The 27,106-nt window shown below is 35.1% G+C and overlaps 1 protein-coding gene across 30 annotated transcripts in view; it reads right to left on the bottom strand.

Moving 5' to 3' along the window:
- The window catches only part of LOC146002413 (uncharacterized), a 562,931-nt gene that overhangs the window by 396,820 nt on the left and 139,005 nt on the right, over positions 1-27,106 (bottom strand). For all 30 annotated transcript variants that reach the window (XM_083140199.1, XM_083140200.1, XM_083140202.1 and 27 more), the window contains 11 exons: positions 25,701-25,751; positions 21,966-21,980; positions 21,396-21,416; positions 20,846-20,914; positions 19,605-19,676; positions 17,473-17,544; positions 14,925-14,978; positions 11,107-11,175; positions 9,539-9,610; positions 9,060-9,131; positions 7,686-7,769 (listed from right to left, as the gene is read on the bottom strand). In XM_083140199.1, coding sequence (XP_082996325.1) covers positions 7,686-7,769; positions 9,060-9,131; positions 9,539-9,610; positions 11,107-11,175; positions 14,925-14,978; positions 17,473-17,544; positions 19,605-19,676; positions 20,846-20,914; positions 21,396-21,416; positions 21,966-21,980; positions 25,701-25,751 — 651 coding nt within the window. The remainder of the gene's footprint in view (positions 1-7,685; positions 7,770-9,059; positions 9,132-9,538; positions 9,611-11,106; positions 11,176-14,924; positions 14,979-17,472; positions 17,545-19,604; positions 19,677-20,845; positions 20,915-21,395; positions 21,417-21,965; positions 21,981-25,700; positions 25,752-27,106) is intronic.

Here is a 27,106-nt window from a genome sequence, read left to right as displayed (position 1 = left end):
CTCAAGCGAACTATTTAAATGAAATTCGAACTATCAGCCATTAAGACAGTTGACTCGATCGCATCCTTTGGCAACGGCGATTCTGAGAAAAAATGCTGATTTTCTGATTTTCATATTGTGCCTGCCTAATGCCTGCCTAAGCTCACTGGCGTGATTAGCTTTTAAGAAGCTCTTTTCCAATGCTTGAGCGGGATCCTTCTTATAACATGATTAGCTTATTTATTTATGCTGCCAGGGCCATATGTTCAACTCACCCTGTCAAGAGGACAGTCCCTCATAAACATTGTTCGGGGTGCTTGAATTGTTTAGACATGTTTGAACTGTGATTGTTTACAGTAGGTCCAACAACACACAAACAAACAAACAAACAAAAAAAACCTTGTGAGCAAACCCCGAGAAAAAAATTATCATGCAATAGATACAAGGCATCAAGCTGAAGGGTTCACAAGCAATGTAATTTTTAAACATCATATACTACGGAATTTTAAAAAAATTGAAATGTTTGATATATACAAATGAGGCATTTTGGCCCCCAAAACCAATGTCTGTTTATTGAATCCACATAATATTTGAAAGGTTAATTATAGCAGAAAGTTTGTTAAAAAAAATGGACAAGTCTTTCGGCAGGTCAGAAAAAAAACTGTTACCTGAAGATACACTTGTTAATTTGAAGCTTATATTCGAAGTATTGGCTTAAATACATAATGAGGCCAGTGGAAACTGGAATAAAAGACATTAGTGAGCGTTCTTTATTTACTGTTGAAGTATACTACAGATTAGCAATCGTGGAAGCTAGCGTTCATTGCAAATGGAGATCAGCGAACTGTTCTTGAAGATCCGGCGACAGGAGTCGAACCCAAAACATGCGATACACACACACAATGACGCAATACACACACACATACACGATGATGCGATACACACACACAATAACGCGATACACACACACACACGATGAAGCGATACTCACACAGATGAGATTCCGGAAACTGGAACGAAGTTTATCCTATAAGTCCGGAAAATGTCACTGAAAGGCTATTCCTGGAAGAAAGTTCTGGCTCGCATACAGTGGGAGTCCAGGAGGAACAGACACATGAAAACGGAACTGGTAGAGCATCATTTTTCACAGTTTTCAGTATACGGCGTGAGTGAACGCATGAGTGAGTGTTCAGAGGCCTACCAAGAAGTGGCTGTATGAAGGTTGAAGGTCGATGAGGGGACCGAAACACACGAACGCACGTGATGTATGTTGGGCAAGCTTGGAAACGGTGTCGAACCCACGAACATGTATGAAGGATCCTGGAAATTTGGGGGGGGGGGTGACACTGTTGACTGCAGACTGGGGGCTGTCCTCTGGGTTTGGGTTTGAAGGTGAGTACTGGACGATGCACTTGGAGGTGATGAGGTGCGGAGATGGGGCACTGGGGCCAAATAGTGAAGACTCGACGAGGGGGGAGGGGGCATTGTCTTGAAGATCCTTCAGTGGCAGATGGACAATGATGGCAACATGAATCACTGAAGTGTGACGCTGGCACAGGGGCAGACGGGCATAGACTTCATTGGCATTACTGATCATCACAAAACTGTTGACACTTGGGGGGGGGGGTCATCTGCTCTGGAACGGGGGAATCCAGTTGGGGGTCCTGGTGAGGGCAAGCACGAACAGCAACTGGGGATTGCTAGTCTGGGACAAGGTCCAGCGATTGCCGCCCAGGGACAAGACACTTAGCAAAATGAGCAATGGAGGGGGGGGGGTGTTGAAGGATGCTTTTCTGTCCTGGAAGAGGGGATGCCTCTCTTGTAGTAGTCCTGGAGGCAGTCTGTTGGCGTTGACGTCAAGGGGCTACCATATCCTGGAACATGAGGGCTGGAACTCCAAAGTCTGGAAGCCTGGAATCTGGTCCTCGTTGGGATGTGGCCCTACTCTGGAGTCCGGAGTTGCTCCCTTGTCCATTTTATTTCAAACTCTGTACTTTCGTAGACCGATATTCTAAACGAAAAACTTTAACTTCCCGATCGTTCACTCCTTTTTCTAAACTTATGGCAACTATGGAGCTCTCTTGCGATAACTAGATTCAATGTAAACTGAGAGCAACTAGAAACTAGTAGTTCTTTTGTAACTAATTCATCTGACGGAAAATGGAAAACAACTAAGAAAGAGATTTTCTCAAGCAAACTATTTAAATGAAATTCGAACTATCGGCTGTTAAGACAGTTGACTTGATTGCATCCTTTGGCGATTCTAAGGAAAAACGCTGATTTCCTGATTTTCAAATTGTGCCTGCCTAATGCAATGTCAGTGGAGTTTTTCCAACTCCACTGAAGGTAGCTGGTATGATTAGCTTTTAAGAAGCTCTTTTTAAATGCTTGAGAGGGACCCCTTTTTATAACGTGATTAGCTTATTTATTTATGCTGCCTAAGGCGTGATACGATAGTGTCATTTGCTAGCTATGTTAAATACTAATATGATTTTTGTAAAGTGGGCCAGCTTGGGAGCGTGGGCTACCTTTGGCTCACCTACCTTATATTTAAGCAATATATGTTTACATTAGGTACTGTAGACTCACTTTCATGTTCTCTAACATAAAACGTACAAAACTGCTCAGGCTCACTGGCAATGTTAGTGTACTGAACCTTATTCTTAACAGTTTGTCTGCTTGACTAACCTTGTATTAATGTAAACAGCACCCTCCCCACCTTCCAAACCAATTCTAAAAGCATAAGAGGTGGCGTTTCATTTCAACCCCATCACCGAGTACACCACACAGGTAGGTAGAAAAACTGTACATAATAACCATAACTAAAAATCAATAACAAGTCAATCAAAGAAACCACCACCATCCTCACCATTTTTGTGTTAAGATATATAGAATTGTTATAAAATTTTGTCTCCCCAAAAATTCCCATCATGCAGGCACATCATGAATCCACCCCTGTGGGCACCCCTGCTTGTAACAGCCGTAAACTACAATAGAAATGAAAATTATAATGGTTGCGATGAATTATATCATTAAGAAAGTTTATCATCAAACACTTTGATGATGATGATGATTATTATTATTATTATTATTACATGAATAGGTAAAAAAAAAAAAAAGATGGTGTAATAGATATAACAGCACACATTAATATATTGTGTACTTCGAATTTAGATCACAAAAATGTGTGTAAAACAGATGTTCTACCAAGGAAATTATTGTCACGAAAAGGTAAATGGGATATTTATATAATAAGAAATAGTGTCAAATTTTGATGTAGTAAACATTTGGCTATAGTGAACCTAAATCATTAGCCCAAATAAATCACAAAATTTAGTTTAGAACTTCGACTGCGGTTTCAGTGATCTTAACAAATAAAATTTTCATGATTGTATGTACAGTATAGTACTTCAGAAACATTTTTTGTTTTGTATTGACTTGAAGACTTGAAGAAATGGCCTTTTTAGTTTCAGCAGCAAGCAGAAGGACTGAAATGGAGTGGCCTTTTTAGTTTCAGCAGAAAGCAGGACTGAAGTGGAATGACCTTTTTAGTTTCAGCAGCAAGCAGAAGGACTGAAGTGGAATGGCATTTTTAGTTTCAACAGCAAGCAGAAGAACTGAAATGGAATGGCCTTTTTAGTTTCAGCAGCAAAAAGAAGGACTGAAGTGGAATAGGGTGGGCAAATGAGTGGTGATGTGTATGGTGATGATATGCAGGCTTCATTAATAGGGTTGATTTTTGGGTACGTTGGCATGTATGACCATTTCTAAATATACGAGGAAAATTCCCTTATCTAAGCCCTTGCCTTAAAGTTAAAAAAGGGGTACAAGAGAACCTTGAGAAAGGTTACAAGTGCAAAGTGAACATTAATATTTTCTTCTCCCACTACTATCCTCATTCAGGTTAAGGGAAGGCATTTCTGTTTCAGTGAACTTCAGATGTTGTGAAACAAATATCTGCAACCATAGGGGAGACTAAGTTGTTAGTTTCAGTTGATAAAAATCCCCTGTTTATTTTATGCTATTATTTTGTATTACACAGCATACAGTTTTAGAAGCAATATCAGGTGGGGCCACACAAAGCCCGCCGTCAGGCACACAAGTTAGGAAACTGCGGCACGCAAGTTAAACACCGTGTTCTGTATTTTTCTTCCGCGCAAGAAGATTTCATAAAATTTGCCACTTTAAGGTTCACCATAAGATGGGAAACTGACTTTCCAAGTACCATAAATTTCCGTCGCCTACAGCCGGAGTTATAGTTTCTCGAAGCATCATTGGGAAACAACATGTCTCAACACACGCATAATGGCCCTTTCAATTTCCTTCCATCTGTTTCTTTCATTGCCACTGTGTTGACAGCTGAGTTGTTGTGTCTTGGGAAAACAATGGGTGTTAAATTAGTCTCAATATACACAATGACCTTTTGTTCCCCAACATTGCAAGTTTGAGTTAGTTTTAGTTCTTACATGCTGCAGCAATATGATATTATAATCCTGTGTAGAAATATTGACTATATTATTTCACCATACTCATGTATGTATTATATATACGAGGGTCACTATTTATATTTTGAGCCTAACAATGAAAAAACAGGAATTTGGCATTGAAAACTGCTTTATTGTTTTTCGAAGTATTCTCCTTTATGGTCAATACACTTTTGCATTTGTTCGAACCATTTGTCAAAGCAGTTTTTCCAATCTTCTTGAGACACCTCCATAATATGGTTTTTGAATGCATCAACGGCGTCTTCCGCCGACGAAAATCGTTGTCCACGCAATTCATTCTTGACATTCGGGAACAAGAAGAAGTCATTGGGTGCCAAATCAGGACTGTACGGTGGATGACCCATCAATTCGATTTTTTGACTGTTCATAAAGTCGGTTGTTAGACGAGATGTGTGACAGCTGGCATTGTCTTGATGAAGAATGATCCGACGGTGTTTGTTTGTTTTCCGTATTTGACCGAAGACCTCTGGCAAACAAATTGTTGTGTACCATTCAGAGTTGACCGTTCTACGTTCCTCTAAAGGCACAGTTGCCACATGACCAGTTTTTCCGAAAAAACAGGCGGCCATTTGTTTCGATGTGCTTCGAGCACGAACAACTTTTGTTGGATTAGGTTCATCTTGAAACACCCATACAGTCGACTGCTGTTTACGTTCCGGCTCATATGCATATATCCATGATTCGTCACCTGTTACAATCTTATATACGTCTTCTGAAGCACCACGATTGTATTTATTGAGCATTGTTTGCACCAATTGACGCAAGCGTCTTTTTGAGTTTTTGTCAAATTGTGTGGGATTCAACGAGAACATACCTTTCTCACAGCTAAATGATCATGTAATATTTTATATATGCTGGCGAAACTAATGACTATGGTTGCCTCAATCTCACAGTATGTCACATGATGATCTTGCAGTATTAGGTTTTGCACAGCATCAATGTTTTCTTGAACAACAACTGATTTTGGACGACCTTCGCGAATCTCGTCGGTGAGCGAATGGCGGCCACGATTAAATTCGTTATACCAGCGTTTCACAGTGGCAAAGGATGGGGCTTCATCGCCAAATGTGGAAATAAGTTGATCGATGCACTCTTGTCTTGATAATCCACGTCGAAAATCGTAAAAAATCATCGCACGAAAATGTTCACGAGTTAATTCCATTTTATTGTTGTCGCGCAATCTCCAAGGCAACATAAACAACACAAATGAAGCTATTGACAAAACATTTGAAGTACGTTATGGTCAATAATGCCAGACGATTCCGTGCAAACGTCAAATCACGCCTAACTTCAATCAGTGATGCCAAGGCTCAAAATATAAGTAGTGACTCTTGTATAAAAAAATAGTTGAATATTGGACAAAGCGAATTCTCTGTCATCCTCTTCTGCTAGCAGTTAGTCTTCTCCTTCGCTAGCAGTTAGTTTGGCAACAGCATTATTGGCTGAGCTCATGTTCCTTCTAAAAGTGTACACCAATTTTCATAGAAACTGTCAATACAAGACTGATCCATACTAGTTGAATCCTTACAGTCACGTAAGTTTGATGAAAATAAGTAATCTCTATATTATATGACACATACTAACATACTAACCAATTAATAAATAAAGTACCTAATTAATTTTCCTACTTTTTCAGGAAGGGGTCTGGACCCCCCCTCTAAATATGTTCTTGTCTGTACTGGAATATGTATGTTATAAATACAGTGCTTTTCATGTTCGAATTGGCCGTGTAGTTGTGGCCAGTGTGCCGGAAAGTAAGAGTGCATCTGCCGGCAAACTGGATGCAACATCCGCATAACTGAAACCGCTAGCTTTGTAATGAAATAAGCTCGTACACTTACATTTTACGATTAAAATGAGTACGTACCTTGTTACAAGAGGTGTTGGAAATGATGTCCTCCTGCTTCCACACATTTACAGCATCTTTACAGGAAATTTTCACTAACACGTATCAGTTCCTCTTCTGAAATGGCTTCAATTTGTCTCCTAATATTTAGTTTCAATTCTTCTTAAAGAATGGCTCCAGGATTAAAAGCTTGGTAGCTTGCCACACATACATCATGAAAATGTATGTTCTTTGAGCAAAGAGCCAGAAGGATTTTTGAGGAGTATGTTCCAATCATGCTCCAACGTCATCTACTTTCTCCTCAGTAAGCACACGCCGTTTCACCCTTCTCTTCTTATGAAGAACACTCTGTTTCCATAAATTTTTCCTCAAGTTTTCGAGCAGTGTTTGTGTGGAACAGGAACAGCTGGGAATTCTGCTGCAAAACACATTCTAACTTCCCTACAAGAATTCGTAATGATGTAAGAGTTGTACATTTTTGTTTTAAATTGTACTTATAAGGGGTGGTTACTCTAGGACCTTGATAAAATTAAAGTATAATTCCCGGTTTTCAAGGAGAACTTTCCAAAAATTCAAGCAGATGTATTGTCTATTTCAACCTTACATATTACCACCTCCCACCTGCCCACACACAAATATATTAACAATATAAAAGGTCTGTGCGATTCCAATTTATCAAAACATTATAATTCAATTCAATTAAACGGCGTGTTCATATCATATTTAATCTAAATTGTTCTGCAGAGGACACTAACAAAGCAAATGGGTTGCGAGAATTTGGTTTTATTATTCATGCAGCTTTCTTTTCTTTTCCTTCCTCGGTAAAAATAAAAGCTAAAACTGTGATAAACTTGCCTCAGCGCATTAATAAATATGCATAAATTCAGTGGGAATTGGATTAATGAAAGTTGCAATTTATCACGTCTACGGAGAAAAATTCACGTAGAATTCATGCATAATTCCCGGAGCCAACAATTCACGCATAATTCCTGGAATTCCCAGTGAGTAGCCACCCTTTTATAGCATGGCATTATTATACTGCAGAAAAGCACCAGTAATACGTAAACTAAAACAAAACAATCTAAAACACTTGTTAACACCTTAAGACTTCATAAACACGTGCAAACTGGACACCAGCTATCTGAATACTGAAGCACTGATGTATCCAGTGCAAAGGTCAGTGTCCAGTTATGGGTCCAAATGCCGGCAGATGCACTCTTACTTCCCAGTGCACTAGCCATCACTAGCCGTCACTCCATGGCCAACTCGACCGTGAAAAGCACTGTATAGAGGCGCATCAAAATGGCACTTAATATGTACCTGTAACATTGTAAGAAATAAGGAAACATATATACCTTTAGTTGGTCTGGTAGTACTCTCAGTAGGTGGCTTAATGTCACTCATCATATTTATGAAAGACTCTCTCAGTTGGTGAAGAGCTGGAAAAGGAAGACATAAATTGGGTATTACAGAGTCATGAGATTTTGCCTACAAAATTTGGTAATTTTGCTTCTTACTTCCTCCATAAAATACTAGAAATTCTCATTAATTTATTATCAAGATTTTGCATTTATATTCGTTCACTCGAGATGGTGTATACCATGCAATGTTGATCTTACGTTCCCAGATTTTACACTTTTACAGAGCAAAATTCTATAAAATTTTCTCAGATTTTACATTTTCCTACATTTTTAGATGTTTTCATCTTGATCCCCTGAAAGCATAAAATCGAGGTTGCACTATTTTGGCATCTTGTCATAGACAAAAAAAATATTATTTTCTAAAAAAAAACATCTTGGTGTTCTATGCCATTATTACAAGAAACAGTTTCTAACTTGTGAACAAAAGATGAATAACAAATCAAAACACTTACGATACTGCACAAAACCAATGATTGTGTTATTTTTGGCATGAAAGAGTTTTCTTGTACATTGTGATAATTTTGCTTTAATGCAGAATAGATATGTTGGATGAGTGCTACTCTCATATTGTACCTTCAATACTCACTACATAAATATTACAGTTTCTTAAACATATACACAAATGTTTTAATGAATTAAAAAGAATTACAAGTCTCATTCCTGTAGGAATCAATGTGTTTTGACCTTCACCTTTTAATATAGTTCTACAACCTTTTAACTTCCTACTGACACCTGTCTTTTATATTTTTTATTCGCTACTTCAACAAATAAGTTTTGCTGTTTAAATATCTATAAAGAGACAATCGATCTTTGTGAAATATTGGAATATAATTTTATGACGTGTCAGGGTAAGAGCCATTCTTAAAATTAAAGACATTTTAATAGAAGTACTAATACTATGTAGCTGTTATTCTGGACCAATCAAATAGAGGTTTCAAGTCCTGCTATTTCAAAAATTTTGACAACTCTGGGTGAATCTGCACTCATGGGGTGCAGAAGCACAAGAAGTTGACCTATTGAAATAAATCAATTTCTAATTAATATAATGTGAAATTTTGTCATGAGAGCTCTTCTTAAACAGCATTACTACAATTTTAATGCAATGTTTGAACATGTGGAGGTGGGTAAAAATGGGTCCAAATTCCGACAAACCCTCCTTCAAAATAATGGCCCTTTTCCTGGGAACAATGAAATGCCGTAGAATTGAAAGTGGACTATACTGCAATTGACAGATCACAGTGAAGTATAGAGAAATAACAAATATTTATAAACTTATAGCAAAAAATATTAGAATAATTTGTAACTCACTTGTAGTTGGTGTTGCATTATCCCATATGTACAGGACCCTCTGGATAAAGAAATCTTTATCTTCTTTACTGTCTAAAAATAAAAGAGTAGATAACATGTCTGATTAACATACAAACTTATTAGACATCATCAATAATGGTTTGATAGAAAATACATGAATCTGGACTTTATAACACTTGTATTTTTAATTCAAACATTTGGGTGATCTATTTTGTCTGTCTCTTCAAAGGCTGATATGATACACAGACTCAGAAAACAGAATTAGAATATGATACACAGACTCAGAAAACAGGTTTAGAATAAGTGTCCAAAAGTTGTAATTAAAAACTAAAGTGGTGAAAATTTCGAATAACCCATTATGTAATCTATATGTGAACTATTTTAATAAGCCATGCTTCTAAGTATTGTTTGTAAGTATTATATTGAAAAATGAAATAAAAATTAAATCAGTAACTGATTAATAATAACTAATAACTTACCTGGTACAGGAGTTACGGCACGCCATATTTCTGTCATTCTGTTTACAAATTCTTGTCTTGCTGCTGCACGATCTGAAAATTAAAATGCACCACACATTACACTATTTCAGACATCACATTCTAGGGCTGAGCTGATACCACTGTATTGGTATCAGCCGATACTGGTGGTATCAGAAAGTATCAGTTAGAGTTTATGTACCGATACCAGCCAGAGGCAGGAAATGGCAAAGGATGATGATGACCTGCTTTAAATTTAAAAAAAAAAGCATTACTATAAAATGAGAATTATCTGTTATGTTACTGCAGATTATTGTCTACTCTCTCAGTCCCATAATTATAGTCCGGTATGCCAAAATGGTAGTACAGGAATGACAGACGAAGAGGCAGATGGAAAGCACAATTTGTACGGATCCTTGAGTAGTAAAGTTGTATGACTCATTCTTTTGTTTCATGTTGTTCTTCTGTATACACCAATGTCACAGTTTGAATATCGGGCAATTATTATGAGACAACAAACAAAGGTGTACCGGACAATAATTATGGGACAGAGGGAGTAGTAATTAACAATTGCAATGAACATTTCAAAATCTCATGGTTTTGCACTGAATATACATTTTAGAGTACATATCAGCAAAGATGAACAAAAAAATAAAATGCAGGAAAATGTAAAATTCAGATATAATTCTAACAACTCTAAATTTATAAATTGCCAACTCAGTGAGATGTAAGATAATGTAGATTGGCTTGTTTGTCAAATCACTTCTTGTGATTACTCAGAAACAATGGTAGATTTCAAGTAAAAATAAGACATAAATACTCTTAACATGTCAATCCTCCACTGTTATTGCAGTATACCTAGGTACACAGCACCCAGGTGCATATTGCTATTAATAATGTAAGAGTACAAACAGGGTAAAAAACAAAATTCAGATGTCAATTTTAAAATACAGTTTCTCTCTTACATGGTAAAAAGATTGTCACCAAAATTTGATGAGAAGTAGAAGACATATGGAAGCTAATACTATCAGAAAATGAGCAAAATCGATTGGACATTGTATATTGCTATGCAACTTTGAATACTAAACACAACAAACACAAGGTCAAAAAATGTTCAAAATATTCATTTAACCAGAAAATATGTATTACTGACTCTTTACCTGCAAAATAATTCCAGTTTTGCCTTCGTAGCTTGAAATGTTCCTGAGATAAGCATTTTCAAATAAAGAAGTGATTTTGTTTAATCTATAAAAATCAGACACATTTCATTCTCATCCAAAATTCTTGTGGGAAGTACCATAAAAATAGGATCCACACCCACTTTCCAAATATAGCCAAAATCTAAAAAGTCAAGGGCACAACTATTTCTGATTTCAAATAATTAAAGTATCTAAAAACATTTAACAAACCCTATATTTTCCTTTTGGAGAGATGTTTCAGCAATTTTCAATTTTTTTTCAAGCCTTCTAATTGTACAATTTTTAAATAATGAAATTGTCATTGACAATCTGTTCTGTGCATTACATAATAATATACATTATATAACTATGTAATAATTTACTTCTACTTACTTGGATTTCCTATTGTGTCATTAAATATATTCACCATCTTTAGAAGATAGTCCCTCTCTTTGGCCCTGACTGCAATAAACAATTTATGGTCACATATTTCAAAAGACTCATGCAAAACATGTTCAGTGAAACTTTGATTTTTTCTTGATAAATCGACATGCTTTCATCCTGCGATGAATTTCAACAGGTTTAACACCTTCACTACTCAAAAAACGCATCACAGATAGCTGCTCTAACGTGGTACATGTCAACAATGGTGCAGCCATCCATGCACTGACACTGCTTTCTTATTCAGTGTTGAAGCATCATGTTGCCACCTGTTGGTCATTCTTTCAACCACAAGGATAACTTCTGCCAACTTACAAATCAATTGTGTAACTTTTCGGAATTTTATTGCACTTTTAAGGTTTACATTTGAATCACCCTCGTACCTATATTGGTTGATACTGATGGAGTACTGATTAATCTGCCTCATTCCTATAAAATATATTTAAGAAATCTATATTGTTAGTAAGTTTCAATTGTTAGAGTGGATGAAACTTACTCCGAATATTTAATTTTCACACAAAAAGCTTTGAATACCATACCAAATAATAATAACAAAAAAAAAGCACACAAGAATAAAACATTAAAAGTTTGGAACTTGAATTCAAAGTTGTATTGTGTATCCAAACTTGTGTATTCAATTTTTGTTTTATGTGTGCTGGGTTTCATCTTGTTTTCCTGCCAGTTAAGATGACCACAGTTAATATACGTTTAAACTAAATAAATGTTGATCCAGTATTATGTGATACCCGGGATTGTGTTATGCCTTGTGGTTGAAAATACATTTGTAAAATACAAGATTATTCTAAACAAGTTACCTGAAAGCAACGTCTGTGCTTGCACCACGCCATGAAGGCGTATAGGGGGTGTGGGGTTAGGGCCTCACACATTCTTGATCTTGGCCGAGCTTGGGGTGATGTGATCAACACCATGCCCATGGTGGCCTATACCCCCACAGTTTCTTCCAGGTACCCACTTTATACAATGCTAGGTGGGCGCTGGAGCCACTTGAACAGGTTGAAATGAAAAAGTCCCAGTTCTCCCCCACCAAAGATCAAACCCGGGTCTCTTGCATGGTAGTCAGATGCCCTAATGACTGAGCTACCACAGCTCACAATGTCTAATAACCAATCACATATTAAACTTACATAATTTATTTCTACAGTCAAAATTACAGAACATTAATAAGTTTCTTTCAATCATAAATATTTTCAAAATGTTTCTTTTGTTACTTGGAATATATCTGACTTTTTCTTGGCTCGTTTTGGTAAATTCATCTTAGCAAGCTTTGATGCTCTTGCCTTGAGAAGAAGGTTTGCAATACGTTGTTGTCAAATGTCTTTGCACAATAATTTTTGATGGTGTTTTGTGGAGCCACAGGAAGCACTGTACCACAGGCCACCTATTCAATTAATTCAGTCAAATTAAAACAAAAGGTGGAGTGACATCTAGCAGCTTAAATTTGAAACTTGAGAACATGGTGCAAATTTTTAAAGCATATCTGAAGAGTTTGTAACTGATTTTCAGACTTACCAAATGCAACTTTTAGGTAACTAACACAGAATATCCCTCTCTTATGTACAGCACATTCTTTTGCTTTTAAAGAGATGGCATTTCACAAATTTCTTGTTCATATCAAATCCGATGGAGTTGAATTAGAAGAAACCAGTAAAATGAACTACACATTGTGGTGTTCAATCAAATGGCACCTAAATCTGATTCAACACAATATCTAGTGTAAGAAAGATCATTGCAAAAATACTTGTTAATACAGTAACATGGAAAACTTCTCACTTCTCAGTATTCAGTTCCATAATGTGAGAAGCGAAGCGGTGGATTATCCAGAAGTTACAGTTGGGAGGGGCGAATTTCAGTAGTGTGCCTTGTCTCATGAAAAATGAATTCTAATCTAATCAAGCTGACTTGATCCGGTACTGGACGAAAAAATGGTTATTATTGTATGTCGCTACCATAATTCCTCCCATTGTTACGGTAAATAGATCAATCAGATATGAGAGATAAAATGAATAAACAAAGGAAACAAAAACCTATTCTCTCAAAGGGTCTCGGGCAGGCACGTATCTAGGAATATGTTTCAGGGGGGTCTGAACCAAGTTTCTCAGGAATAGTAATAATAATAATAATAAAAATAATAATGTTTAATTTAAAATAATTAAATTAAATCAAATTAATAATTACAATACATACATTAATATTATATTATTATTACACAATTTGGTAAAAATGCTGTATAAGAATAGAGATGTAACAGCGCATATTCACTACATAGCTTACCTGTAGTTAAGATCAGAATAATTTACATAAAAACTAGTGTCCTGGCAATGAAATTAACGTCAAATAGATGAATAATTGAATATTTATCGAATAACAAAAATGATATTACATGTAGTTGGAAAAAGTAAGTTTCTGATTAATATTTTATGCATATTATTTTCAGTAGTAGTGTACATATATCTTCTTTGTAATGCCATTCAAAGCCATATGATCCCAATATAAGCCTTGTCTTCCAATAAGTTCAGAGGAAATTAAGCAACAAATGCTAAACGAGTATATTTTCATTTAATTTTCATACTTAATGAGTTTTCCAGGTGGGGAAGGGGGGGTCCAGACACCCAAAATACATTCTTCCTGTTTGTCAAAACCGTATGATCCAAATATAATCCTTGTCTTCCAATAACTTCAGAGGGAATTATACAACAAATTCTAAATGAGTAGGATATATTTAATTTAATTTTAGTACTTAAAAAGTCTTTCAGGTGGGGAGGGGGTGGTATGGACCCCCTAAATACATCCTTCCTGTTCTTCAATGCCATATGATCCCAATATAGTCCTTGTCTTCCATAAGTTCAGAGGGAATTATACAACAAAGGCTAAACAAATATATTTTTCATTACTTAATTTTAGTACTTGATAAGTCTTTCTGGGGGGGGGGGGGTCTGGACCCCTGGAACCCCCTAAATGCATCCTTGGTCTCAGGCTCAATCCCCTTTTTGACGCATGTTGCACAGTGATTCGGAACCGAATTTAAACTACAGGTAGAGTTCCAAGTAACGTATCTTGAGCATAAAGTGGACCTAAATCAAAGTTTAAAAAAAAGTTATTACCAAGCCTGTTAAATTTTGTGATAAAAGACATAACATAACATTTCAGTGTTCAAAAAATATTAGGCATAATCCCAAAAGCCTGGCATCCCTGCACATAGTAACTCTGGGGTTCACCAAGCCTCTAAAAAATGTGTAAGCTGGGGCAACCCTGGGGGAAGTAAAGGTAGCTGGAGCATGGTGCTGATCATATCTTCACAAATGCCCAAGATCGTGAATATATGGTTCCTGCCTCCACATTCATCTCTCATGCCTTCATGGTTATGTTGCAATGTGCGAGAGTTAGCTTTACCTTTTTTACCGCACATATGAGTTTATAAAATTACGTTCATTACTTATAAATAAAAACAATTAAGTGACTTTTTAGACTACCAGATATGTGCTCTTTATAGAAGAGAGAAGGTTTTATAAGAATGTTATATGCTAAGCTGATAGTAAGAGTACGTACTTAGATATATTTAGATAAGGGTATGAGGTTACTTTTTTTGATTTAGAGATATACCTGTAAGAATGCAATGAAATACATTTTTTGCTTGCTCAGTATAAGAACAAATATCAATCTGGTATTGGTGTGGTAAAAAAATTAAGAATGATTATGCTAAAGCATATATTAATTTCCAAATAAAATTTTTAAAACTTATTTGTACTCACATGAAGTATAATATTTTACAGTCTTCAACAATTGGTTCTCCACAGTCTGTTCGCCTGTAGAATAAAAATGAAATATAATTATTGCAGATGAAGTTAGGAAAATAAATTTAATTATTAAGAAATTAAATAACGCTATGGCAATAGCAATATTTTTAGCAAGTCTATTTCATTATATATGGGAAAATAAGTCGTGGAGGTCATTCCCATTAGAAATCATAGTTCTTAATGATTTTACCAATAGTAAGTCAAAGTATTATTTCATAACCTATAATTTAGTTCATGAACATTATAATTTTTTTCTTTTTAATATTTTGTTAGGCTACCTACATGTAGTAAGATGAAAATTGATATAGTGAAACCTTGAGTTTACATTTTTCAGGGGACAAAGGTGTAAAAACTTAAAATGCATGATACTATAAAATGAAATGTAAAAATCAATGTTCTACTGTATCAATGGCATATTCTCCCATGTTATCTGGTTTACCATAGGAAAAACAAACTTGTTTCATATATGTAGAAATTTCCTGAAAATTTGTAGTTCTCGGACTTATTTTTGTTCTTTTTGCATACTTGCATTGATATTTTATATCTATTCTATCTAAAAGACATAATAAATGTATACCATAAATAAGAATTGCTGCAGTAATCCAGGACAATTTTTCAGAATATGACACTGCACTGTATTAATATTTCTCGAATGTATTTATCTGGTATTTATTTCTTTGCTTAAATATTTGCATGACCATGAAGCAAGACATTATAAAATTACACAAAAAGAAGATTATTATATACTCCTTAGTACATTGTGCTCCTATTACTATACCTGTCCACGGATTACAAAAAAAGCACAATAAACCACACTAAAAACGTGATGTTTCACAAGCCTCTCACCTTGGTTTCATTTTTTCTAATTGGGCAATGCATGTCCAAAACCTACGATACATTGAGTTTTAGTGTAGTTTATAACGAGTAAGAGTATCTGAAAAAATCACATTCAAATTTCCAATTCAAAAATACTTATTCTTCTTTCCTCAGTACAGCCTGATGTATTTGCTAATAGAGTACAGCCTTGATTATACAATTTTCAACAATCTATGGTTGAAGAACTTATAATCTGGGAAACAATTAAAACACACTGTGATGGTATTATAATACAGTGTTATATGTATTTTTATAGACACACAAAAAAGGGAGGGGCTATTTATTTTGGGAGGAGAGGAAGGAACTTGAATTGTCAAAAGCAATGTCTTTGATAACTAAAATTGTTAATAGCATTAATGTGAAATCTGACCTTGAACTGAATGAATTTTGATTCCAAGAATATAAAATAAGTGCCTACATGAGAGATTCAATGATTTTACTGTTTTTGGTTTTACACACAGTTTACAGATTTAAACCTACACAAGACCTAGAAGGATGTGAATTATGAGAGAAAAATTATCCTAGTTAATACGACCTGTCCCTTTCATTCGTTTATTTTTCACTTTACCTTTAAAATCTTATAAATAATCCAGAGTGAGCATGTGTGTATTCCACTTGCTAAGCCAGACTATACGTTTTCAAACCATTGTGTAACTATGGTTTCAAACCAAAAATGGTTATAAAGAAAACAATGTCAGGATTCACACTAATTTTGGCATAGCAAATTTCATGACCATTGTAGTGATCTAGCATGCTAATAACCATGTTTTGTGTCAAACTGCACTTGTTATTGAAGGAAATAAAGTGCATTCAACACTGTTCAAAAGAAATGAACCAAAAATAATTACAGTGGAACACCACTTTTACATTCCCAGATTTTAGATTAACCCCATTATTACATACTCAAATTTGATGGTCTCAGCATTGTTATAAAATTTTCCTCAATTTTACGTTTTCCTGCACTTAAAGCCTTTTCTGCTTGTTCCCCTGCAGAACATAAAATTGTGGTTCCATTTTTAAGTATTTTTCATTTAGAAGCTAGTTCAAGAAAAAATTGGAATTTATTTTCATTCCCATATCGTGACAAGTGCAAAGAGCACTCTTGTATTTATATCCACTAGCGTACACAGGATTTTTTTTTTTCAGAGGGGCAGAAATTGTAAGATTGGATATTGCATAGCTGTGTTCTAGGTAGATTAACTACCACTTTAAACCTTCATTTTAAATGTTGTTAAAGTACAAAAATGGTAATAACAAGCCATTTTAAGGGGAGTTTATGTTTACCACTTTGGTAAACATTCAGCTTTCATTTGAAAATTTCGGTTTTCTCAAAATTTTTGGAGGGCTTGTCCACCATCAGCTTCCCCTGCATGTGCCAATTTATTTTTATTGACTTTTTAAGAATGTTTTCAAAATTCCCAGTTTTTTCTACGACTTTCTCCAGGTCAGTGAGAACTTTGAGGTGTGCTCAATATCCTCTCATCTAAGTGTTGTACATAGTGGTGGGTAGAAACTGCATTCTTTCTTCTACATTACCTTCACACAAAATAGGGAATGCAGGGTGATACACTTTAATTACAATACCTGGCATATAGTTATTAAACATCATTTCTCTCACGGTACTCACTTTCGCCATGTGCCAGTTGCAGTAATATCTTCTGCAATCTCTTGATCAATATTTCCTTTGCTACTGCATCCTCTGAAATTGGAAATAAACATGTGTAAGAAATGGTAACATGGGCATTTTTTTATGTTTACGTGTTGCTGGTGAATGCTAGAACAGATTATGACCTAATTACAAACAACATTTCAATGTTTAATTACCTAATTTTCATGATGTTGAATCACGAATAATTTGTATTTTGATTACTTAGTATGCCTCTATCACCTGGGCCATAGCTAGAGGTAGGCCAGGGTAGGCAAAATGTTATTACAATGATAGAGTTCCAATGGAAAAATTTACATTAGATGTAAAAAATATTAGGAGCTATTTTGAATTGTTACAATTGGTGGGAATTGGTAAACAGTATAATAATCAGTGGTATTGGCTCAGACCTAAAAAAAGCAAAACAACACACATTTAGAAATGAACTAAAATAATTAAATACGATAATTTTGCTTACGTGAAATTTTGAAATTTCGTAATTTCCGTGTTGCGCACTTTAATGGTTAAATAATATTAATTTTCAAGACCTTCTGCCTTCATTCAATAAGGGTACGGCATCTGGGGCAGAGATGGTACCATGTCACTGCTTTGTTTATTCCCGGGTGGTGGTAGTTGCAATTTCTCCCGTTTCAGGCCTTTCTCAACACCTCCACTCCACAAACCACACCAGGTCCTCCACATCCATACTTCACCCAACCGGCTCTGTCATAGAAAACACTGTCAAAGAAACCCATGCTATCATCCGACAGAAACCAACCCTGAATCTGTACAATGGACAGGCACACCCGACTTGGCATCTCGTCCTCAAAAAGATCCCAGACCAGAAAAAGAAAAGATGCAGTTTGCATACTCGACCCCCTCCAGCCACGCTGGAAACAGAAACTGCACCGCACCGCACCCATCCCCCCAAACACTACCCAGCAGCGTCACCCAACAACAGGAAGCAGATAGCACAGCAGATGACTCAAACCAGGATACACACGCCAGCGCCACCAAACAGGAGAAATTGCAACTACCGCTGTCCGGGAATAAACAAAGCAGTGATGCGGTACTATCTCTGCTCTAGATGCCGTACCCTTAGTGAATGAAGACAGAGGGTCTTCGAAATTAATAGGATTGAACCATTAAATTGTGCAAAGTGGAAATACGAAATTTCAAAATTTCACATAAGTAATTTTAAACTGCATTTACCTCATCCATCATGAACAATAATTTTGTTTTATAAAATATAGAAAGTTAAATATTCAATAATTGTTTAATATTCATACACAAAGATAATCAAACAAAAAAAACCTCTTCTATATTTCTATATATAATTCAAAATGTATAAATGGAAATTTTTAATTGCACTTTGTAAATATAGGTAGTTTTAGGATATGTTTGCAAAATATTTCAAATATATGTTAATGTATTTCCATACCATTTTTAGTGTCATATCAAGGTAAACAAACTAAAATTTCTCCCAAATAAATAGCCTGTTTTTACATTCACTTTGAATTGTTTATATTGAAATTTATTTTGTCCATTAATGTGGTTTTAGAGAATGTTACAAAACATTTTACTTACATTCTATTGTATATTTTATCAAATATCTTGTGAAACATTTTGAAATGTATTTTGTCCAATACTGTGGTTTTAGGGTATGTTATAAACTATCTTACTTACATTCTACTCTGTATATCATTCAAATATCTTGAGTTTTAAAAAACTTGCACTTCAATGTAATTTTGTAAACAGCTGTATTAAGACACAAAGGCTGTTCACGGCAGTATAAAAACATTCAAATAAAAATTCATAATCAAAATGACACAATGGTAAATCATGACTATGTATAAAAATATCAGTCTGATTGTGAGTCAATTAACTAATTCCACCTATAATTCTCATATTTTTGTGAAAAATAGTTTCATTGTATTTTTACATAATCTTGAATGTTGTGTGTGCTGTACCAAGAAAATTAAGTTTGTTTTTTGACATCAGGTAGTACAGTCAAACAAGTTCATTGGTTCTTTTACTACTTGCTGAAATATTCTCTGTAATATGTGCCACTTGTATTTTAATGTGATATGCAATGAAACTAAATAAATAAATACCTCTTTGTTCCTTAAGTATAGACCAGAAGTTTACTATCTTATCCAAGAATGATCTTTGTTGTTCTTCATCAACTGAAAACACAAACATATTGATTTATAGTATTAACAAAACAACATTCTCTTTCCCCCCGGATTAAAATAAATTAAATTAATGAACTCAACCACATGTATGGATATATTCATACATATGTTGACAATTTAAATATAAGTATATTTAGATTGCTAACTACATTCATTATATTTGATAAGAGCACAATCAAATAATGCTGAAAATTCCTCCCAATTATTACTCTTTACTGTATTATCAGTAATTCTAATATAAACCTCCAACTGCAGTGTAAAATTTGAGTTAAAAGTATATCGTAAGGTGCAAAAATTTATGACATCACTGAAGGTAATTACCGTATATCTCTGAATGCAAGATGACTCCGAATACAATACGACCCCCAATTTTTCAACAAGGGATTACAGAAAAACTATTTTCAAAACTTACAAATGGTTACCTTTACTACGAAGTTTAAAAGTGGAATCTACAACGTCTCACAATAATTGATAAAAAAATGTTCGCCACAACACTCACTACGTGCTATCGCACAACAAATGCTCAAAGCGCATGCGAACGTTCAAGGCTAAAGTGGTACGCGTGGCAGAGGGTAGAGTTAGAGCTTAATGGAAGCTCGTGGTTCTGTTCAGTAAAGAAAAGAAAAACTCCACATCATATGTTGTGAGAGCGAGATGATCCCATACTTCTGGGCATGAAATTGCGGCAAAAACTTCATCTTGGATTCAGGAATATACGGTAATTGTTTGGCCATCAAGATGACATACATGTGCTATGAAAGGAATAGATTTAATTATTGACAGCTATGTGTGTGCGAATGAGTGAGAGACAGAGAATTATTCAGTTCAGATAACATTACTATTATAAAGCACATGGTAGTATTTTTCAAAAACTTTGAAGATCTGATGAAATAACCTTATTGCCAGTCTATATTGATTTAGTTCTTTAAATAAGGAAATTTACATTAACGAAACCTAGCTGCCTTGGTTAAAAGAGATTATTGTTTATCAACTAGATAGAGACAAAACTAGAAAACTGTTATGGTGAGCTAAAATATGACGGCAGATTTTGAAAGATTGAAAAATTTATATTTTAAGGTTTGGAATTGACAAGTTGTTAGAGCGGAATTTGTTTACCATTTTATAGGAAAACACACATGATTTAGGACAAATGTACTTACCTTTACCTAACATAGTCGCCCACAGACTTATTAGCTCTTTGACAGCACGTCTTACAGCATCATCTTTTTCTGCAAAAAGTATAAAAAGATGCAAAACTTGTTACTTATCACCCTATAGTTTCTTATAACTTATTATTAGTACTAATGATCTAACAGCTTAGAATTTTTCATAATCGTGCCAAAAGAAGCATATCTAATAAACACAGCTATTTCTTTATGCATTGCAATTTCTTATTATTATCTGGGAAATAATTCAGACTTATTTCAATTAATACTGCAAGTAGTATTCATTAAAAGTATTAATAGATCAACATACCTCTAATATACTTCACATTATCATTCTTAATCATTAAATTATTATTTTCAAATCTATTCTTTCATGTAATAAGTATTTTTCTGCTGTTTAAAGTATTTATAGTCTAATTGAAAACTTGCTTGCATTGAATATAATTAGCAAATAGAGTTGGTTCATATGTATTTTTCAATATTCTATTATTAGTTATGCAACAGAATTATTATCTATAAAAAGCAAGAAAATAATAATACGTACGTACTACTCCTGCTTGGAGATCTAAAAATAAAATAATAGAGTACAATAACATCATTGATACATTCACAAGTTCTTAATAACATTATAGGAATATACATGAACAGCTTTTGCTAATTTCCTTTATCCTGAAACATGAATGCTTAATATTACATTTACGTATATGACTTTCATGCTAATTAACTATTTACAAAAAAAGATATCTATGGAGGGAACATACTAGGGTAAACTGCATAGTTGATAAACGGAATGTATACACACACAGTTGGAAATTACATATGAAGAATGAGGAATATAAAAAACATAGTAAGTTTATTGCAAAATGTACTCTTTTATCATGTACTGACAGTGGATTTCTTTACCTAATTCATATCATCTTAATATGGATTTTATTTGCAAATAAAACACAAGGGTTAATGGGCTAGTTGAGAATCATGAATATCACATTTTGACTTGAAATTATTTCAAAGGTAACAAAAGTAAAATAAAATGGAACCAAACATGGATGAAGAAAATAGAACATCGTAAACAGATTGCATTAAAAAATTGCAAAGAAAAAATAATTGGACATACCTGAATGTGTACGATCTGTGGAAAAAAAGAAAAGACAAGCAATTACTATTAACAAGATTTAAATTCATGCATGATTTTCTTTCCACAGTATGAAAACTATATTAAAAGTAAAGTAATTGAACAAGTAAGTTCCATCTCAAGCTATAAGATATTGTAGCTTGGTGCGTATTACTCACTATTAAATAATATAAACAACGTTAAATTGTATTAAGTTAAGTTTAACACTACTTACATGAGTGAGTATGAAGCTTTTTTGGAACAACGTTTCAGAGTCCAACTGCCCCTTTCATCACGTTCATCAATATTTTCTTAAGCACTGAACATAGTGCCACATTAAAAAGTGTTAAAAGAGGATTATGTTGAGGGTAGGGTTGAAAACACTTAAAACTATCCCTGACACATTCCTAATTAAAAAAACTCCTCATATTAAAAATCCCGTAAAGACAAACCACTTAAAAACGGGAACACATGAAATCAATAAAAACCCACGTTAGTTGCAAGGCCAGCACTGGTGAACAGCACCAATCTGATATGAGGTCAAAGCTGCTTCCCCTCCTATTCAGTCCCAACTTCCCCTTCTATTACATCACCATTCTCGTACAAATTCTCGTTTCTCACCGGCCCCTCGGATGACCTCCGGAGTAACATGGTAAAAAGGATTAAGAAAATAAACAAAATCACCCAGTTTAGCATCAACAACTCTGTGGAGGTTTAAAAATCCATTGAAAGGTTAGATATTGAGGAAGAAGATGAAATTAGTAGTTTCAACTTGGTAAATTTGTACCCAAGTGTACCCAGAGAGAAAGCGGGTGACTGTCTACAGAGATGGTTATTGGAGAAAGGGGTTGACATTTTGACAGCTTGGGATTATGTTAGGTGGTTCACCCTTGTAACGGGATATAATTATTTTCATGTCAACGATATGATATATAGACAGAAAGAAGGTCTACCAATGTGGAACCCGGTATCAGGTATTGTAGCTATAATTTTTATGCATTATGTAGAAAAGACCGCTTTGGAGCAAACAGGGGTTAACATTAAATTTTATGGGAGGTAAGTCGACAATATATTAATAATAGCAACGAAAAGAGAGCTCGATTTTTTTTTTGAAGAATTAGGAAAACAGGACGAAAGGATTGAATTTACCAGGGAAAACCTCGTTGACTGTAAGATCATTTTTTTGGATCTTAGTATTACAAAAACAGATAAAGGAATAAAGACAGGCATATACCATAAACCGCTAGCGGGGGACTTGTATATAAACAAAAAATCAGAACATCCCGAGAAAACAAAAACAAATGTTTTTCTCAATTTTTACATTAGGGCAGGAAGATTATAAAGGGAAAGAAAAAGAAGTAGAATGGATAAAGAAAGTGGGGGCGAAAAATGGGAACACGAACCAAGAAATGAATAGAATAGCCAGGAAAGCGCAGAAGATCATGAAAAAGAGAGAATAGCAATGACATTAATGGGAAAGCAAGTAAAAAAGGGGAATAGGGAAAAGAAACAGAGAAAGTTAGTTTTGTCGGGATTCCATATTAAAAAGGGATATTGGAAAAAATTGACAAAATTGTAAAGAAATACGGGGTTAGATGTGGGATGAAGGCCTCCCCCCCCCCCCCGAATATAGAAAAACACTTCACATAATATAAAAAGGGAGGAAGGACAACCCAGATGGACATAAAGGTGTTTACAGGATGGAATGCAAATGTGGCAGGGAATATATCGGGCAGACGGGAAGAAGCATGCACGTGAGATGGGGGGAACATGATGACGACATTAGAGAGGGAGTCCCAAAAACAGGGTTATCAGAAGATATTATTAAAAGTGGGCATGAAATCGTAAAGAGAAAGGTCATCAGGAAAGAGAAAAATAAATTAGGTAGAAATGTTTATGAAGTTGTGAATATTTGCAAAGGGAGGAGTACCAAACTTAACAGTGATGATGGCAATTTGGAAGAAGGGTGGGTTAGACTTTTCAAAAAATGGGATAAGGCAATAAAAACAGAACCTAAGATTGGCTTTCATGTTACTCCGGAGGTTATCTAGCGGCCGGTGAGGAACAAGAATTTCTACTAGAATGGTGACGTAATAGGAGGGGAAGTTGGGACTGAATAGGAGGGGAAGCAGCTTTGACCTCATATCAGATTGATGCTGTTCACCAGTGCTGGCCTTGCAACTGACGTGGGTTTTTATTGATTTCATGTGTTCCCGTTTTTAAGTGGTTTGTCTTTATGTGATTTTTAATATGAGGAGTTTTTTTAATTAGGAATGTGCAGGGTTAGTTTTAAGTGTTTTAAACCCTATCCTCAACATAATCCTCTTTTAACACTTTTTAACGCTGCACTATGTTCAGTGCTTAAGAAAATATTTACGAACCTGATGAAGGGGGCAGTTGGACCCTGAAACGTTGTTCCAAAAAAGCTTCATACTCACTCACGTCAGTAGTGTTAAACTTAACTTAATACAATTTAACGTTGTTCATTTTATTCAAGCTATAAGTTTAAAGAACTCTAAGCTATTTTTCTACAAAAGCATTGTTTTTGTTGATCCAGTTTCCGCTCTCATACAGCTGTGCAAAATTAAATGGCCACTGCAATTGATTGATTGATTTGGTGTTTTAAGTCCACTTTATGCACAGGAAGGCTAATCGGGATTGGATCTACAGTTTAAAGTGGGATCCGAACCACTTGTGCCTCCACCAGGTATCAAACCCGGGACAACTTGATTGCAAGGTGACGACGCGACCTCTGCGGATGTGGGGAGAACATCATGAGTGACAGTGCTGTTCAGCAATGGTGTCATGCTATCAAGGATGGACGAACGAACATCCACGATGAGGCAAGGAGTGGACGCCCTTCAATTGTGACAAATGAACTGGTCTCCAAAGTGAATTACAAAATTCGTGACAATCGGCAGTTCACGATTACCGAACTTTCAGACTTCTTTCCATATGTGTCCCCTATGGTGAAGAAGTGGCTAGGGGCACAGTGATTCAACAATGACCAGGACGTCGAGGAAAGTGTTACTGCATACCTGAATGCAAAGGCGGCAGATTTCTTTGACATGGGTATTGTAAACCTTGTTCACCGATATCATAAGTGTCTCATCAGAAACGATCCTTATGTTGAAAAATAGCTTAGAGTTGTCTCTTTGTATATAATATAAACTCTCACGATGTCCTGGTGTTTCTTTCATGCTTGAACGGAAGTTACTTTCCAAATGACTCTCATAATAAGAGTGTGGGTATATTAAGAAGTCATCTCAAATTAATAACAAACTTTCACTTGCCATTGTAAACTTCATTGTGAAAGTGAGTATGTTGTATAGATGAGGCAAGTCGCTATTTGGTTGAATACTGAGTTAAGGAAATAAAAATATAAAATTAAAGCTGATCTTAGGAGAAAATCAACAGTTGTTAACTATCCAATTGGGTGGTCACTTTATCGACATTACTTTTCACTGTCAACACTTCTTCGAAAGTGCTCTGAGAAAGCAAGTACACTTGGTGACATAACAGACTATATTTCATCGACATGCCAAGATTAGTTTTTACATTACATCAAAAATGTGATGACGTAAGCTTTTCTTAACTGATGACTGTAGGTTAAGCACTTAATGCTATAATGCCAAAGCTCAGAAAAAAAGGCTGAAATATCATGGAAATCCAATGATGGAATGTGTGTCATATGATCACAATACATTTCCATTAAAACTTAAGATTTATTAAACTTACTTGGAGGTTTGAGAACAAAAACAAAGCGTCTGTTAGCACTTTCCTTGACATCTGAAAAGATACAAAGCAAGCATTTAAGTTAAAAATAAGGATTAGAAGAACTAGTTCTCTTGTAGTTTACAGTTGCTGCAAGAATTTAAAGACTTTATTTTATAAAATGCTTCACAACACTCTCCCTTCATCAGTTATTTATTTGTGTCTGATCAAACTAGAAATATGTCTGAAGAAGATATCACGTGTTCTTCTGAAACATTACATTAAAAATAAAAAGTTTGAATGCTTGTAAGAACTGTAAGCTACAAGATAGTTATTATTTCTATAATGAAAACAAGACTTACATACAAGTAGTAGTATTGAAAAGTAAAATTTCACTAACAACAGTCAATTGCTACATTAGAAAAGAATCAAACCATATACAGTGGAACCCCGATTTTGCATTCCCGGATTTTACATTTTCCCACATTATACATACAATCTTGATGACCCCAACATAATAAAGTTTCCTTGATTTTACATTTTCCTGCATTTTAAGTTTTTTGAGCTTGGACCCCTGAAAAACGTAAAATCAAGGTTTCACTGTAGTATAATATATTGCTAGCAATTTCTAAAGGAAGAGTAATTTAAAACATAGGGATCAACTGATATGAAATATTAATGGATACTAGAATAAGATTTACAGATATTCTGTTCACTCTAATAAACTTATGGTTCAATTTTCTGCAGTTTTGTTTGTGTGTGATTTGTTTTCTCAATGCAAGAATGGTTGAATTCTTGCCTAGAGGACAGACCCCCAACAAAGATGCCTGCTGTGACACATTAATCCGGCTGCATCGTGCAATTCAAAACAAAAGATGCGGAATGCTTAGTGAAGGCATTTTGTTGCTTCACGACAATGCTCATCCGCATACGGCCCAACAAACTCAAAATTTCATCACGTCATTTGGCTGGGAACAATTGTTCATCCGCCAACCACCCTGACTTGGTACCAAGTGACTACCATCTCATTCTTCATCTGAAGAAGAAGTTTCTTGCTGGTCAGCATTTCGACGAGGATGATGACGTCGAAGCAGCAGTGCATGGATGGCTTTCGTTACAGGTGGAAACATTCTATGATGATGGGATACAAAAACTAGTGCCACGCTATGACAAATGCTTGAACAATGGTGGAAACTACGTAGAAAAGTAGTTTAAGGTCTGTAGAATGTAATGCAAATAAAAAAAGATACGAAACTATTCTACATTATTTTTTACACCCTTTCGGTACTTACTTTCCAAATATGCCTTGTATTTTACTAAATTTTTCTCAACATCTTATTTCATAATTGGGAAAAGAGAGACGCGGTAGTATATAAATACGGAGAAACTAGTACTCACTTTTATCCGCGAAGCTGTTTTTTCTTCTTTTT

This window comes from Lepisma saccharinum, chromosome 18 (genome assembly GCF_977018435.1).
Source record: "Lepisma saccharinum chromosome 18, izLepSacc3.1, whole genome shotgun sequence".
NCBI classification, from domain to species: domain Eukaryota; kingdom Metazoa; phylum Arthropoda; class Insecta; order Zygentoma; family Lepismatidae; genus Lepisma; species Lepisma saccharinum.
This window is presented reverse-complemented; position numbering and strand designations above follow the sequence as displayed.